Here is a 16111-nt window from a genome sequence, read left to right on the forward strand (position 1 = left end):
CCCCATGCAGCGTCTTTATGGTAAGTATTTAACAATTTATTTTGTTCGACGATGTTTTCCTCTCCCGCTATTTTCATAGAAGCTGAAATCTGCATTGCTGACTAGAGATCTGGGAAACCAAGCCTTGTGTGTTGGAGCGCTGTCGTGTAGAAGCAATATTTTTTTTTGCTGCAGTTTTTTTTATTGAAAATTTTAAATCCTTGTGTACCACATAGTATTACACAAGGCTTACAGAGGTAAGTAAAAAAAAAAATACAACAACACAACACAAAATAAAATAAACTTACAAATTCACAGATGATACGTAAGAGATAAATTTACAGAAAAAAGAGAAAGCCATTTTATGTTGGACAAAAACATGAAGAGGGGGAGGAAATGTAATATTCACAGAGTTTAACTTAGGAATGAGTTCCTTTCGTCCTTCCTTGAGCTTTGAACGATAGAACAACAAATGTTCGACATTTTGCACTCCCCCGAAACTGCATGAACACAAGTCTGTACTAGATAATCTAAATCTCTTCAGATATGAATCGAATTTACCATGTCCAGTTAGAAATTGAGTAACTTCAAAATTACTAACTTTAGTCAAAGAGGCAGTAGTAGAATTCCTGTATAGTTCATTCCACTCGAGTATTGTATCATCCCTACTTTTGTTCTTGTAAAATGACTTAGGAAGTATCATTGGAGTAATTACTTGAAGATGTGTAGCTTGTTTTGACAACCAATCAGCCCGTTCATTTCCTAGATTGCCAGTGTGGCCACGTACATGAGAAAAGATAACATCAACACCTTTATTATTAAGGTCTTTAAGAAGAGCATGGGAAGTCACAATTAATTTATTATATGAGAAGATATTCCTAAGAGAAAATAAGGATGAAAGAGAATCAGTGCGAATAAGAAATTTAGCACTTAGCGAACAGTTGTTAGATATCCACTTAATTGACTCACTAATGCACAGTAATTCGGCTTGGAAAACACTGCATTCATTGGGAATTCTAAAGAGCTTGTATTCCAGTTCAGAACCATTATGGAAAACGACTAATCCAACTCGATTATTAATTTTACTGCCATCTGTATAACACACAACAGGGAAATTATCATCAACAGAATTGTCATAAATGATAGTGTGAATTGGCAAACGATTGGCAGGATGAGGAAGATCTTCAAACAACACCTTGGCATCGAACATAAATTTGCTGATGGTATCTTTAAACTTTTTGTCATTCAAAACATGAAGGTCAATCGGAGGAAATCCTGAAATTGCGAAACAGGCTTCATAGCTAATTGTTCTGTAGCCACGCACAACTCTTAGCAAAATTCTTCTTTGAATTATGCGAAGTATACGGGAATTAATCTTCTTTTCTAAAGCTGTTCCCCACACTCTAGAAGCATAGCAAATAAAGGGGACAATACCCTGCTTATAAATCATATCAATAACATTAAATTTTAAACCAAAAGTATTGCAAGAGACACGATTAAGTCCTCTAAGTATATTTTCACACTTATTGGATAAATACATAATATGATTTTTCCAACAAAACTTATGATCAAGAATAACGCATAAATATTTAATTTCATTCACCGTTTCGAGTAAGGTATTATCCAAGTACAGTTGTTGGTTAGTATAGCTGACATGCTTTCTTTTAATTATCATAATTTTAGATTTATTAGGATTGAATTCCAATTTCTATTCTCTGGACCAATTGAAAATAATATTAAGGGTGTTTTGAGCCGTATTAAAGAGAGTAATGGGAAACTCCTCTTGAAAGCAAATTAGTAGATCATCAGCAAAAGCAATTGTTTTACAACTTGGACAACGTGAGAGTCTATTGAGTAAATCATTCATAATTAAATTCCACAATAAAGGTCTGGAAACCGAGCCTTGAGGGCAACCTCTTTCCAAAATGCGGGAGGAAGAAACGTGGCCAAGGGAGAGCAATGCAGATCTGTCATGCAGAAAATCTTTAATAAGGTGGTAAATATTACACGGAATACCAGCTTTCCTTAAAAAAAAAAACAAGTATCCCAGGCCACCAGGCGTGGTCGAAAGCACCTTTGATATCAAGAAACACTAAAACTGTGTGTAAATTTCTCTTCTTACCTTCGTCCACTATGTCTTTTAAGTACAAAAGAGCATCTTCACAACTCTTATGAGGGGTAAAACCAAACTGTGCTTTATTTAGCAGTTTTTTATTATGCAAGAACCAGGTAATTCTATTAACAAACAGCTTTTCTAGGCATTTTCCTAAACTGGGAAGAAGACTAATGCATCTCAAGTTATCTAAATGCGGGATACGAGGACCACTATTCTTAGGGATTCAAACGACATTCGCTGTTTTTCAGCAACGAGGAAATGAACCAAGCCTCAGACATGTATTGAAGATTTTGGAGAATAAATTTGGAAACATTCTATGAACTTGCTTCAAAATTTCGTTTGAAATAGAATCACGACCAGGAGCTTTATTGCATTTAAGTTTTTCTATAACACTATTAATTTCTGACATAGTAAATGGAGGATCTGGATTAGCAACATAATTTAACGAAGCTTCAGCCCTAATCATTCTATGAAACGAATTATCCGTGCTAAAATGGTCCGTGGGAAAGCTTCTGTTAAGAACCTCATTAGCAGTTTCTTCAAGCGACTTTGTACAATTACCAGATGGGAGATAAATTCCACTGACTTTAATTCCTTTCATAAAATTTTTCTTTATACCATTCGTATATATTTTTTTCCAAACATTCCTTTCATTTATACTCATTAGGAATTCTCTCCAAGACTTAAGCTTTGCATCCTGGAGCTTTAAACTGTAACTATGCCTTAAGTAAAGATATTTTTGTTTATATAACTCTCTAAGAGTAGAGTTACGATTTCGTTGAAAACCTACGTCTAGCAGCGTTAACCTGTTTTCTCATACAATCGATTTCAGTAGTCCACCAAGGTACCTTATGAACCCGTGACTTTTTTAGAGGCATGGAAGCCTTAGATGGGGTATAGAGAATCGAGACAAAATTTTCTAGTCGAGAGTTTAATGCATGCTTATCCGTACAGCACTCAATAAACTGCGAAAACTCATCAATCGACTGCTTACATGTATTGTAAAAAATATTCCAGTTAGCTTTCTTTACACTGAAGACAATTTTGCTGTTTTTTTCTGTCATATAGAGTGTTATTAGAAGCTACAGAAAGTTCAAACTCAATCGCACAGTGATCAGAAAGGGATTCATAATCTGGTTGACACCAACACAAAATATCTGCAAGAAGATCAGATCCCACAGCCGTAATGTCAATATAGCTTGAACCTTGAGTACTACAGAAAGTAGGACCACAGTCTTCGTTTAGAACGAACAAATTATTCATACTTAAAAATTCACAAAGTTTAACCCCTCGAGAATCTGAAACTGGACTATGCCAAATTTCAGATAGAGTATTTTACTTTTACATTCTACTTTCTTTCGAGCGGTTAGCGGTGGAGGAAGACGGCAGAGATGCGCAAAACTGACCTTTTATGAGATCGGGTCAGAAGTGTTCGCTTACTGAAATGAATCAGTTCTTTTTTTTTTGTGACTCACCGGTGACTAACAATAACCTGGATGAAAAAGATCGGGAATGAGGGGTCAATCTTTTCTGTTGTTAGAACTGAGCAAGCAGGCTAGCATAATAAACATAAGTTATTGCAGTAGTATGTGGTATATAAGCGTATATACACATGTTATTGTAGTATTATGAGGCAGTGGTTTCTATTCTTCCCAAAATGACATTCAAAGTCTTAGCGGCAGGTTTCTGGACTCTGAACTTCTAGGGTTGAGGAGATATACTATGCTTTACTCCTTGTTCTCTTGCTTTGTTTTTGGATTCCAGGGATAAAATCATGTTTTATCTCTTGTTATTAGCGGCAAAGAAATTTTTTTTTATCAGCGTTTGTCATGCAGAGCAATTCTTGGAAACAATGAATAGTATGATTATTCACTTGTGACATCAATACTAGTACCTCCTAGCACGGAGCTTCAACATTCCTAGATTTTCATGCAGGATTTCCCCCCACTGATTTAGCCCTGAGACCCATTATCGTAACAGTCTGAGAAACTGTACTTTATCTATTTTGTATAATAAATTCATAGTTCTTAGCTCACATTTCTTCAGTGCGTACATTTACATTCATTTTCGCCAGGTACCATTTCCGAGTAACGCCTCTTCGTCTAAATATTTTCATTCCCCAACGATCCATTTTTCTACTTTAGCATTTGTCAGAAAAGGCCAAACTCACCGGTCCTTTAGCTGTGTCATTGCTGAGAACATTGTTTAGGGCGTATCACAGCGTAACAGTCGCAAGAGGATGAAAATCGTTATAGAGGTCATGACCACAGGCAGCTACCGAATTTACACTTGTAACAAAGAAAAAGTTCCATCCCAGTTTTGATACAGAACACTCCTGGGATAAATCCTATGTTCTCCCATCCTTTTAGTGTTGGCCAATATTCTCCGGAACTGATTAAAAGAACCGATTCACCTCAATGAGCGAATTTACTCTGTTTCGAGAAAACTGAGTTGTAACTCTATTATTAGTGACTGAAATAGAGATCTGTTATTTGTTCACGAACTAATTCACTTTACTGAGCGAGTGAATGCATGATCACGAAAGAGAGCGGACACTTTTTTTTTAGTTCACCGCTGCTGTTGAGAGCGTGCATGAAAAATTCGGTTCCCATTTTAGTTAAGGAATGAATGTTTATCCTCCCATGTTAAAAATAAGTTTAACTTTCATCATTTCTCAACTTTATGAAAAACATTTATTCTAGAATTTTATTGTTAGTTCCATATAGAAAGGAAATATATAGAAAATCTCAAAGCTATAGTGAAATGAAATCGATTCAGGGAGTTAGAGTTTGATTCTGTCGATTCTATTGATTGCATTGCTTGTTCGATTCTTTTCGCACTTTATTTCACCCTTGCTAATTGGCTTTTCGATCCATTGTCCCTAACACTCTTGATTTACTCTTCATTCCCGAACTTTTTTATAAAGTTTACTGTTAATGAGTGGTAAGTCACAATAAAAGATTCATTTCAGTGAACGAACAGTTCCGATACGATTCCATAAAAGATCAGTTTTGCCCATCTCTCCCATCTTCCCCCACCGCTAACTCTCGAAAGAACTCACAGCAAATCCTACTTGACGACACCTTAGGAAGAAAGGTATCATCATACATTGCCGTTATGCTTTCGCAAATATTTTTCAATGTTATAACTTTTTTCCTGCAAAAAAACACGATCATAGAAAGACGTTTGATAGTTTCAATATTAACAAATATCATTGACTGACAGCATTCAAGAACGTCTCAAAATAAAACAATAATGTTTGCTGCAAGTGCGTTTCTTCTCATACCACCAAAAGATGCTGCAATCATTTTATAAGGTATTTCTCCCACTTTCCTAGCATGCCTTCGTGGTGTAACGGTAGCACGCTGGGCCGGTATTTCAGAGGTCCGTGGTTCGATTCCCGGCGAAGACGGTTGCATATTTTTCATCTTTTCTGCTTCCAATTAGCCTAATGACTCTACAATGTAACCAAATTTCATTATCCCCCAAAGACCTAAAACGTATTTAGACTTAAAAGGTACTCGTAATAAGGTGAAACTAGATACTTATAAAACAAAACACTAACTTAAGGAGTGCTGACACTGGCAGCCTGAATTATACAGGATGCCCCATCAAGGTCGCCCAAACGCTGCGCCAACCATATTCATGGCTTGGAGATATAAAAATAAAAGCTCGAAGAACTGTACCTATACCACCCATAGTTTTCATGACGAATGCGATAGAAAAGTACGTTGTTATATCCAATACAAGGAAAAAAAACTTTACTGAAAACATGAACATCAGTAATTACATAGTGATTACATAGGAAAATGTTCAAAATTTACAGAGCGTATTTTGAGGCATACATGCGCCCGCCGTGGAATGATGTCAAGCCGTCCTTTGAATCGTATTTAAAAAGCTGCATCTATTAGCTACCGGAGTCTTGACATAATGTATTAAGTTCGTGAATATTGCGACATGTATTGTATCCAATGATACCTTATGAACTTTATAAATGGTGATGCCTGAAGAACTGCTGAGGAGTATGCCCGTTGCTATCCATCACTGTCCGTCCTCGCAATGCCAAAGTCATCAGCAGGTTGCACGATAGACTGAAAAAACTGGAAGCGTGCAGCCGGAACAGAATCTCCACATTGTTGGGAAGACAACACATGGCAGAGTTACGCCAGCACAGGAAAATGCAATACTTCGGGGGGGGGAAGAAATTCCCAAGTTGAAAACACGCGCACAAGCTAGGGACCTGAATGCGAGTAGCAGTACTGTGCGCAAGATGGGTCAAAGGGGCTATACCTGTTTCGCTGTACAACTGTGCAGGGTCTACATCCAGATGACTTTCAGCGATGCATTGATGTTTGTGAATGGCTATCGCAACAACAGATGCCGATAATGCTTTCATTGCGCTTACTTTGTGGACTGATGAAGCATGCTTCTCATGTGATTGGCACAGCCATATGTGGTCAGACACCAATATTCATGCAATACGCTTGCAAAGACATTAGGTCCTCTGATCTGTAAATTTGTGGACTAACACAATAGGCTCGCATGATTGGACCATATCTGCTGTCTGAACGGCCTTCAGGACATTCATACTTGGTAATATATTAACTCTCCGTAATATATTAACTGACTTCCTTAGCGGAAGTAATTGGCCTATGATTCCAGCATGATAGAGCTCCGGGGCATTTTAGCGCTCTTGTACGTGAGTTATTGGATATGCAATATCTAGGTCACTGGATTGAACATGGGGGTCCGGTTTTATAGAAGCTACGATCACCAGACCTGACACTTTTGGATTTCTTCCTGTGCGGCCATCTGAAGGAGTTGGTCTATCGAAAAACCTAGTTACTGTAGAAAGTGACTTAGTTCCTTGTCTTCACGTTGTGTGTACTTTGGTGCTGTGATGTGCACACGTTGCTGTATCGTGTGAAGCCAGCCATTCCAGGGCGTGTGCATACATGCCTAGATAATGCGCGGTGGCATTTTGAAGATCGTCCTATGTAAAGTTATGCAGATACCCGAAGTTCATGTTTCCTATAAAGTTTTTTTTTTTTTTTTTTTTTTTCACCAGATATGAACACAAGTATTAGAACACAAGTAAAAGATTAGTATTAGCTTTATACTATATTTCAGGCACAGTCAGCTTCTTTCCTTTTTTTCCTGTACTTAAAGACAACAAAGTTCATCTTAGAATATATAGATATATGACTATAAGAATTTTTCAGATCGTTTTAAATCTCCATAAAATATGTCCAATATATTTGGGAAAAAGAATGTTTGAGGTTTTGTCCGTAAAGATGTGGAATGTTTGAGAATTACTAATTCATTGCGAACATTTTACTAACTGGACGTTTTAATCTATGGCAATTATATCGATATTAAATTTTATATTTACTGAACCCTCCCATCTAATGTGCTGTATTTATATAAAACTAGTTACCTTATTTAGAGGAAGTTTGTAAGCATGTATCTGGATTCAATATTTAAAAGCAAATAAAGCATATAGTCTTTTTCGAACTCTTTGTATATGGAGATACATGAAGGCAAAAAGTTTTACTCAAATCTGATTTATTTTTTGTCACATAAAGCATATTACAATAATATTAATAATTATTAAGGAAATATCACATACCCCTAGCATAATTTTCACTCGCATTGGATTTCTTATTCATTTGCTTTAAAATCTTCTTCTCCATGTTGTTGCTCTGCAAATTAAAAATAGCACATCATACAAATTATTATTTGAAATATTTAATGGCAAATTACTGCCCTACTACATTAATTATTTTTAATATTTGGAAAAATGAATGTTAGGTTGAAGAGCTTAGTATTTACTCAGCGAAGGTATTAAATGAGACATGTCAGAAAATAAGTTTCATCAGTGATTGTAGTGTTTCCGCACATAATAACTTACAATTTTTAAATTTACATTCTTTATTTTTATACAGATGATTTACTCAAACATCTGTCTTTCAATTCCCACTTCTTTAAAAGATTTGTATTTAAAAAAAAATTGGAAGCACAGTCCTTCACCAGTTGTTCAGAAAGAAAAAGGCTATGCTTATTGTTTTTAAATATTTTATGCATTTAAAACTTTATTCTTGCGCTAATAGAAATAGAGATTTTTTTATTTAATTCACATTCAGCAGGAGAAGTAAACACGATGAAGGGTATTTTTTGCTATCATGCAAAAATAAACGTTAAGAAAAATTCCTAAAATTAGTATTTTAGTATTTTCCATTTTATATTATTTGATATCATTTTAATAATTAAAAGTAACATTAATATTAAAAGTAGATTATTAAGACTATAAAGACACATATTTCATTAACTGAAAATCATATTTAGCATCATACACATATAAGACAAGAAAATTTTTATATAAATATTTTAATACAGCAGTCACAGAAAACATGAAAAACACATCGCTTATTGCGATCAACAATTCAGTTAATTGGATCAAACTACTATAGAATAAATGTTTTAGACTTAAGTTTCCAAATAAAAGATAGGTTGGCCAAAAAAGGTCAAAATAAGTTATAAACATTGATAAGTGACAGAAAATGTAGTCAAGTGAGGAGTTAAATCACTAAACAATTTTAATCAATTATTTAAAATTCAGCTATTTCAAAAGCAGCCACATTAATTTAATGTACATTTTGAATAACTCTATTGATTTTGCGGACGATCAAACACAAGCCTTTCTTCTTCAGGAGCAAAACAATTCCGTAGAATTTTTTCTTTTTCCTTGAGGGAAAAAAAAAAGAATTGCTACAAACTACGTTTGCTTTTTGCTTAATTTAAAATGTTACATTAGCATGTTCTCTTTCATTTAGGGATGTCTTCCGAATATTAAGATTGCATTTTACTAATTAAAACGCTGTGAGAATACGTATTTATATGTTTCTTCAAATTTTTTCATTAAATTAATTAAATGCCATTGATGTTTTGAAGAATACTTTTTCTTATCGTTTAATGTTATTATTTGGATAATGTTATCAAAGCCTTGGCCTAATGTGATCACATTAAGCGATACCTACTCTAGGAGTATTTTAAAAATACATTCCAAACTTTAAACGTTTTCAGCAAACAGAAATATTTCCAAATACAACATATAGTCTAATTTTCCTTCAGAAGCCGTTTGTTCCACAAAAGGTAGGTGTTAATATGATAAATGCTTTAAATTAATAAACTTACACCAGTAAACATTTTAGATGTTCACATTATATTTGAAAGTAATAATTATTCATTAGCTTATATCGACTACATCAATAATTATTTACTGTAAATGCCATGAAAAAGGTACTTAATTAGATGCTCATAGGGGGAGCCGCGTGATCTTGAACTTTAAATAAATAGTAAAATTCAAATTTTGGATTTCATTTCAGTAGATGCAGGTGGCAAGTAAAGGTCAAATTTTGTTAATTACTTAAATCCAGGTACTAGTTAGGCATTTATTTAGTACCAAAACATTCAGTCCTCTTTTGAAGCAGAATTAAGATTAACAATCTTAATAATTTGCTAAATAAATTAGAATTAATTTTATGATAAAGTCTGACAAGTTTTCTTTAGAATATTTCTATTATACAGAAAGTACATGAGATTACTGTACATAAAATATTTTCTAAAGGCTCATTATTTAAGAAATATCTCTTCGTCATAAAAATATAAGTAGCTTTTTTATATTCATCTCGTTTTATATTAGTACAGATCAAAATGACTGGTTAAGTAATTATTTATAAATGAAAGAAATATATCTCACTTCTCTTGCATTCATTACGTTTGTTATAACCGATATTTGCATTCTCTTTTGCTCATCAGCCCCTGAAAATTCCACTGTAAGGTTCTGAAATCTCATATATTTGTTTATTAAAAAAATTAAAAACTAAAAACTTAAAATTAGAAACCTATTCTAAAATTAAATAATAGCAAAGCAAACTTTAATTTATATTATTAAAAAGGCTAAAAAATGGAGTACTTTTGTTAAAAATGAAATTTTATAATGAAACGTATTTTCAAAACTTTTGCTTTGACTCGAAACCGAGATTTTGTTTCTTTCTTTCCTTTTTCTGTTACTTTACTTTTACATAGCTGATTAAATTCAGGACAGCAGAAGCTATTAATGATCTTTATGTGTACTCTGAATACAACATCTGTCTTTTAACTGGCTGCGAAATGAATTAGCTAACTTTTTCCTCCAAGTCCGTACGTGATTTATACCGTATCATAAAGATTTTGTTTCGGTCTCGAACTGAAGTGGGGATCTAATCGCCTGACGATAAATTCTATGATTATTATTAAACTTATTAGGTCGATGATTATTTCAGCGTTTGATTCTGTCTCCTTCTTTTCAGCTTACTTGACCTGATAAATTTATGCCTTCTAATTAGGAATTTAACTTATTTCGTTTCATGAGAAATCTTCTCGAATAGCCATGCCTTAATTTCTGTTTGGATTCAGCATATTATCAAGCATATGATTTGAAAACTTATAGCACCCAAAAGCACTTAGTACAGATCTACATTGAGAATCGAAACTAGGAATATAGGCATGTATGCGCCTTTTGATTTATGGAATATGTTAGTTGGGTACGGTTCACGGGGGAGAAATAAGATCCATTGGAGTTATCGTTACCATGGGATTTTCGAACATTTCCACAAGACTTTACGTTTATTATACTAGTTTTTCATTATGCAGTTCCAAACTGAGCTTCTGCATTCAAATAACAACGATGAAAAATGTATGTTCTGCAAAGTACCATTTCAATTCTTATGCTAGACCGATGAATTATGATGCTCAAATGAAAATTATTGTAAAAGTCCCAGGACTATCATTAGGACGTCATAATGCCAAGCGCAATTTATCTTGTTTGAGAACATTTATCATTATTTTGATATCTTCCTCCATTATCTTTCCTCGAATTTCTGAGTTTGTAAATCCTGCATTTATTGTGACATATGTGGGTGAACATATGTCACCATGTTTGATCAAGATTTTCATCTTTACATCGCATTCCGAATTCATCTGCATTTTCAATTTATTTTGTGTCGAAATCTTGAGCAAATATTTTATTTGAAAATCCAGTGTATCTAAAGTGCGTAAAATACTTCAATTCCTTGCATCCTTTCAACAAGAACTATGCACTTAAGTGAAGCAGAGGTTGCTATCTACAGCTGAGAAAGTGACCACACATGAATGCGTCCCCTTCTACGTACGTAATGATGATACGAGCTTCGATAAAAACTTCAGAATATTTCCGGACTGAATTGTTTTCATTCATGAACGACACTGCAGCTCTGCTCTTCATTTCACACATACGCTTTTTTTTTTGTGTCTCTCAAATTTTTGTGAAAGGCCCGAGAGCAACATACGCAACTAGTCAAAGCAAATAAGTGCCAATAAGAAGATGGAAGGTCTAAGTTGGTCGAGTGCTAAACAAGGTTACATTTTCAAGGGCTAAAGAAGTTTAATAAGCCCTCACAACATCGCTGCCACCTCATAACAGGCTTGATATTTTGGGGCTGCTATCCTACATTCGTTCGCAAACTTAATGCGTGTTCCTGCATCTGTGCATACTAAAGAAGATATAAGAATCCTAAACCACAGTTTCACTCGTGGAAACCAGAAAACAAATGCGCTATTTGCAGTTACCCTGCTTATCATGATTTCAATAAGTTTATCGTGTATAAGAAATTGTTCTCAGATAAAGTACAGCTCGGGCAAAAATAGTTTAAAAAAACCCGTGTATTGTGTTTTACATTGTCTTCAAAAATCATAATCTTGTCTGTGAAAATTCGAATTTCCAAAATTAGCTCATCACGAGAAATTCTCCCATTAATTGCATATACATTTGGACCTTGCCACAGGATCATTTTGCAATCAGGCAATGAATTGTCTGATTCTCCAATTTTAATTATCCTATCCTACATAGCAGTTAATTCTGTTTTTAATCAAACAATATATGAATGTATAAGCATATGCGCCTGAAAATGGTTCTCATGAAACAGCTTTAGGCTTTCTGCGAGCTTCCTTGAATGATGCGAAAAAAGAGGTAAAATGTAATTACTTTTCGCCATTGTATCTCAGTCTCTACATTCTATCAAATCCATTCCTCCATTGCATCAAGTTTCGCCAATCAGGTCCAGCTCTTTTCTGTCTGTTGAAAGTTTTACTAAGAATTATCTTATAGCTCTATACCAGTGTTTCTCAACCGCCGGTCCGAAGAAATATTTGCCGGTCCACGAACTATCCAGCTATCTGTTGAAAACCCAAAGTGTCATAGGCCGACAACCGATATTGCCACAGCACCTACATTATAGTAACAATAGTGCCCCTACCTGCCTTGAGTATCTTTGATTACTTGAACGCTGAATAACTATCGTAGTGTTTAAGGCTTCTTAGGTCAGGTTTCGCTTTTTATCTTGCTTACATTCTTCTGCACGCTTGGACAACTGAAAACAATACACCAGCGTATGTTTTTATTAACCACTGAATTTAATACTGTGCTATAACTACTACCTTATATACCCGCGTATAAGTCGAGATATTTTGGACAAAAAAAGACTTCAAAGTGGGGGGTCGACTTATACGCGGGGCCATAAAAAATAAAAAGAATCGGAAGTTCCAAAATTTCTTTATATAATGCAGTTGTTTTCTTCCAGCACTCAAATTGGTCGACTTATCAAATAAGTCACTTACTTGAAGTAATTTCATGACTTAAATTATGTGACGAACTAATCACAGAGTTTCATACTTTAACTAGAGTATGTTTCGATTAAACCAAAGAATTTTCGGCCCCCGAATAACCGATCAGTATGGTGTTCCAAACACGTTTCGTGCATCAACACATTGGTGCACTAAATTTATGAATCGCCATGGTTTGTGTTTGCGCCAACGCACCAAACAGTATACGATTTAGTATACGATTCATTTCGTGGACACTTTTCTGAAGAAGTGACAAAAGTGACAAAACACCTAAAAACGACTGTGGCCGTAATTCCGGGAGGATTGACATCCGTCATTCAATCCCTAGATGTCTGCCTCAATAAGCCCTTCAAAGTAAATGTTAGAAAATATTGGGCAGAGGAGATTAGTTCCGGTCGACCAACATTTACAAAGGGAGGCAACATTAAAAAGCTTGATATTACATTAATTGCTCAGTGGGTTAAAGATGCTTGGAACGAAATACCCTCTGAAATGATTATAAAATCTTTTAAAAAATGTTGTGTTAGCAACGAACTAGACGGCGCGGCAGATGATGCTGTTTTTGAAAGGGAAAATGACGACGAAGGCTCTAGTAGTGATTGTAACAATACAGAGTTCGAGACTGAAAATATGTATGATGACGAGCCAATGACGACAGAAGAGTTCTATAAATGTAGTATTTGAATAAATGTTTTCGAAGTTTCTCGATCGATTTCGGAAGTGGGGGGTCGACTTATACGTGGGTTTCTTATTTTCAACGAATTTTTTATGTCGAAGTGGAGGGGTCGACTTATACGCGGTATTGACTTATACGCGGGTATATACAGTATTTCTTTAACTTTAGGTAGATTAAAAATCAATAACCAGGATGAGTAAGAAGGAAACTAAAGGCACATTACTAAATTTCGTCCAAAGAAAGGATATTCTAAAACCAAGTACGTCGTCCTCCCCTTCGAATACAGATGAAGGTGAATATAGTCCACAATATGCCAAAAAGAGAAAACGCTTTGTAAGGCACTATATCGCAGGCTATTTGAAATATGGTTTTTTCCTTTGGCCACAATCAGAAGAAAATTGTCCAAAACCTGAATGTGTTTTTTGTAGAGATATTCTTTCCAAGGAAAGCATTATTATGAATTCCGATTATTTTAGTTGTTGCCATTTGAGGGAGAGAAGAGGTTGACAAGTGGTGCTTCAGGTATGGTAGACAAGGGATCCTCATTCGCTTGTCCAGGAACCGTCACTGATCCATTTTTATATGCAAGGGTTTTTGTGATTATTTTTTGTAATATTGTGTGATTTTTCTTAAAGGTTTATTTACTTATATATGATATTTATACTGATATGTAATAATTACAATATTTACTTATCTTTATATTTAAATGTGGTTGTAGCAAATGGTAATAAAAATACTACAATTAACTTATGTAGTAATTCTTGAATAGCTTGTAAAGTTTTTTGGGGTGCGAAGGGGGAAACCACCGGTCCACGAAATCTTTTCGTAAGTTTTACCGGTCCGCGGACCAAAAAAGGTTGAGAAGCACTGCTCTATACGATGATAGCTGTAGGACAATAAATGTAGGTAACTGCACCTGTAGCTCACAGAAAGATGTATTATATTTCCTCTATCAATTCATCTTCAGTTTCCAAATTCATTTCAACGATTATGAACAAGAAAATTAAAGCTCGTTTTTACGTTGTGAATTACGTAAATGAACACTCCACTGGATTATAAGTACTAAACATTAAACTGTCTGCTAGTTTTCCCCACATGCTTTTTGAAAGTTCGGTTTAAATGACTAATGTCTTCTCTAATTTGCACTGTCATGTTAAAGATCTAACTTCTAAAGGGAATCGATCCTAAGATTGCTTGGACGAGAGAGTTGTGTTTGCTAAGCAATCACACTATTTTCTATACATCCTAAATTCTTTATGTTTCAAATAAGCTCAAGTTTCCATTTCCAACAAAGTGACTCAAATATCCAATGACCTTTTTATCGTGTTGATGGCAAAAGCTTTCAAGTATTATTCTTTAGTTAAACGACATCATGAATATTTGCTTATAATGAAAACTATCGAATTTCCAACGACAATAGCCGCAAAGGTTTCAAAGTTGATTTGACTCGTAAATAAAATATCAGGATAAATAGCTGCTAATATACTGAGGGTATCCGATGCAATTAATACGCCTGTTCTAGAGCTTGTTTACCATTTGAAAAAGGCCCAATTTTGTACTGTTGTTTTGTCCATATGCTTCATCGGTCTTGAAAGATCTGCGTTGATTATCGTCGCGTAATGTGATAACTTTTCTTTTAGGTGGAAAGCTGAATTTTAACCTTTCGGAAGGCAAAAGAGTAGTATAATCAAAACTAAGGATGTCACTTTATCATGTATTAATTTCTTTCTCATATTTTTAAATGTAAGCTTACCTTTATATTGTATGCCGTTTATCCGTTAATACTCTATTATATAATGTCAAACAAAAAAGTCGGATAACTTATAAGCAGAATGCCAAGGAAGACAGTCTTTTCTCCAATAAAATAGAATTTATTCTGTCTAAAAATTATACTCTAGTTTTTGTGCGTTCTTTTTCTAAAATATTTGAGTATCCCGATTTCATCTAGTTTCCAGAACAATCAGTTCTATTTATAAGCAAATGTAAGCGAATGCTAATATATTTAAACAAATAAAATTTCTCGAGTTACTGCAGCTATTTTCGTTGGATTCTCTTTATCAGTTCAATTACCATCTTACCTATAGTATCTTATATTTACATCTTTCATTCTAAGCAATCTGTTAATATACTCAAGTTTGAAAGTAAAGTGATTTAAACTTGCTATCTTCAAAATCTATAAGTATATCCCTTTGTTTTTGATCTGAAAATTGTGACTCAATGAGAGTTTTATCTTCACATTTTTAACTGAAGGATCTGATTTTTTAGAATGAAATATCTCATTCTAGCTATTTTAAAAAAAAAGTCGTATTTCATTCTTTATAAAATTTTATCTCCCTTATTATTTTCCACTGAGTACGTTTTAAACAAGATGTCTTAGTATAATGGTATATAACTGCACTCCAAGGCATGCGAAGGACCAACAGAAATTCAAGGATATGTAAATATTGGTTTTGGTCCTGTAATGATTATTTTATTTGGGCAATCCATACCGAACTTTATCTTAGATGGGTCCTTCTCAGTATTACGTGAAATAAGCATCCGAATAGGAAGGATGATCAAGAGACCTACCGCTCATAGTTAATTCCAGGAACCAAGATTTCTCAGTACTTCGGTTATGCTTGCTCTGTAGGGTCACTCAA

The 16111-nt window shown here is 34.4% G+C and overlaps 1 protein-coding gene across 4 annotated transcripts in view; it reads right to left on the reverse strand.

Moving 5' to 3' along the window:
- The window catches only part of LOC118182896 (uncharacterized), a 462070-nt gene that overhangs the window by 21112 nt on the left and 424847 nt on the right, over positions 1-16111 (reverse strand). For all 4 annotated transcript variants that reach the window (XR_015042537.1, XR_015042535.1, XR_015042536.1 and 1 more), the window contains one exon: positions 7725-7797. Coding sequence is in view for 1 of the 4 variants with exons in the window: in XM_085821730.1 (XP_085677856.1) it covers positions 7725-7797 (73 nt within the window). In the remaining 3 variants the exon portion in view is untranslated. The remainder of the gene's footprint in view (positions 1-7724; positions 7798-16111) is intronic.

This window comes from Stegodyphus dumicola, chromosome 8 (assembly GCF_044657685.1).
Source record: "Stegodyphus dumicola isolate Sdum_Otavi_A_Nest chromosome 8, ASM4465768v1".
Lineage (NCBI taxonomy): Eukaryota > Metazoa > Arthropoda > Arachnida > Araneae > Eresidae > Stegodyphus > Stegodyphus dumicola.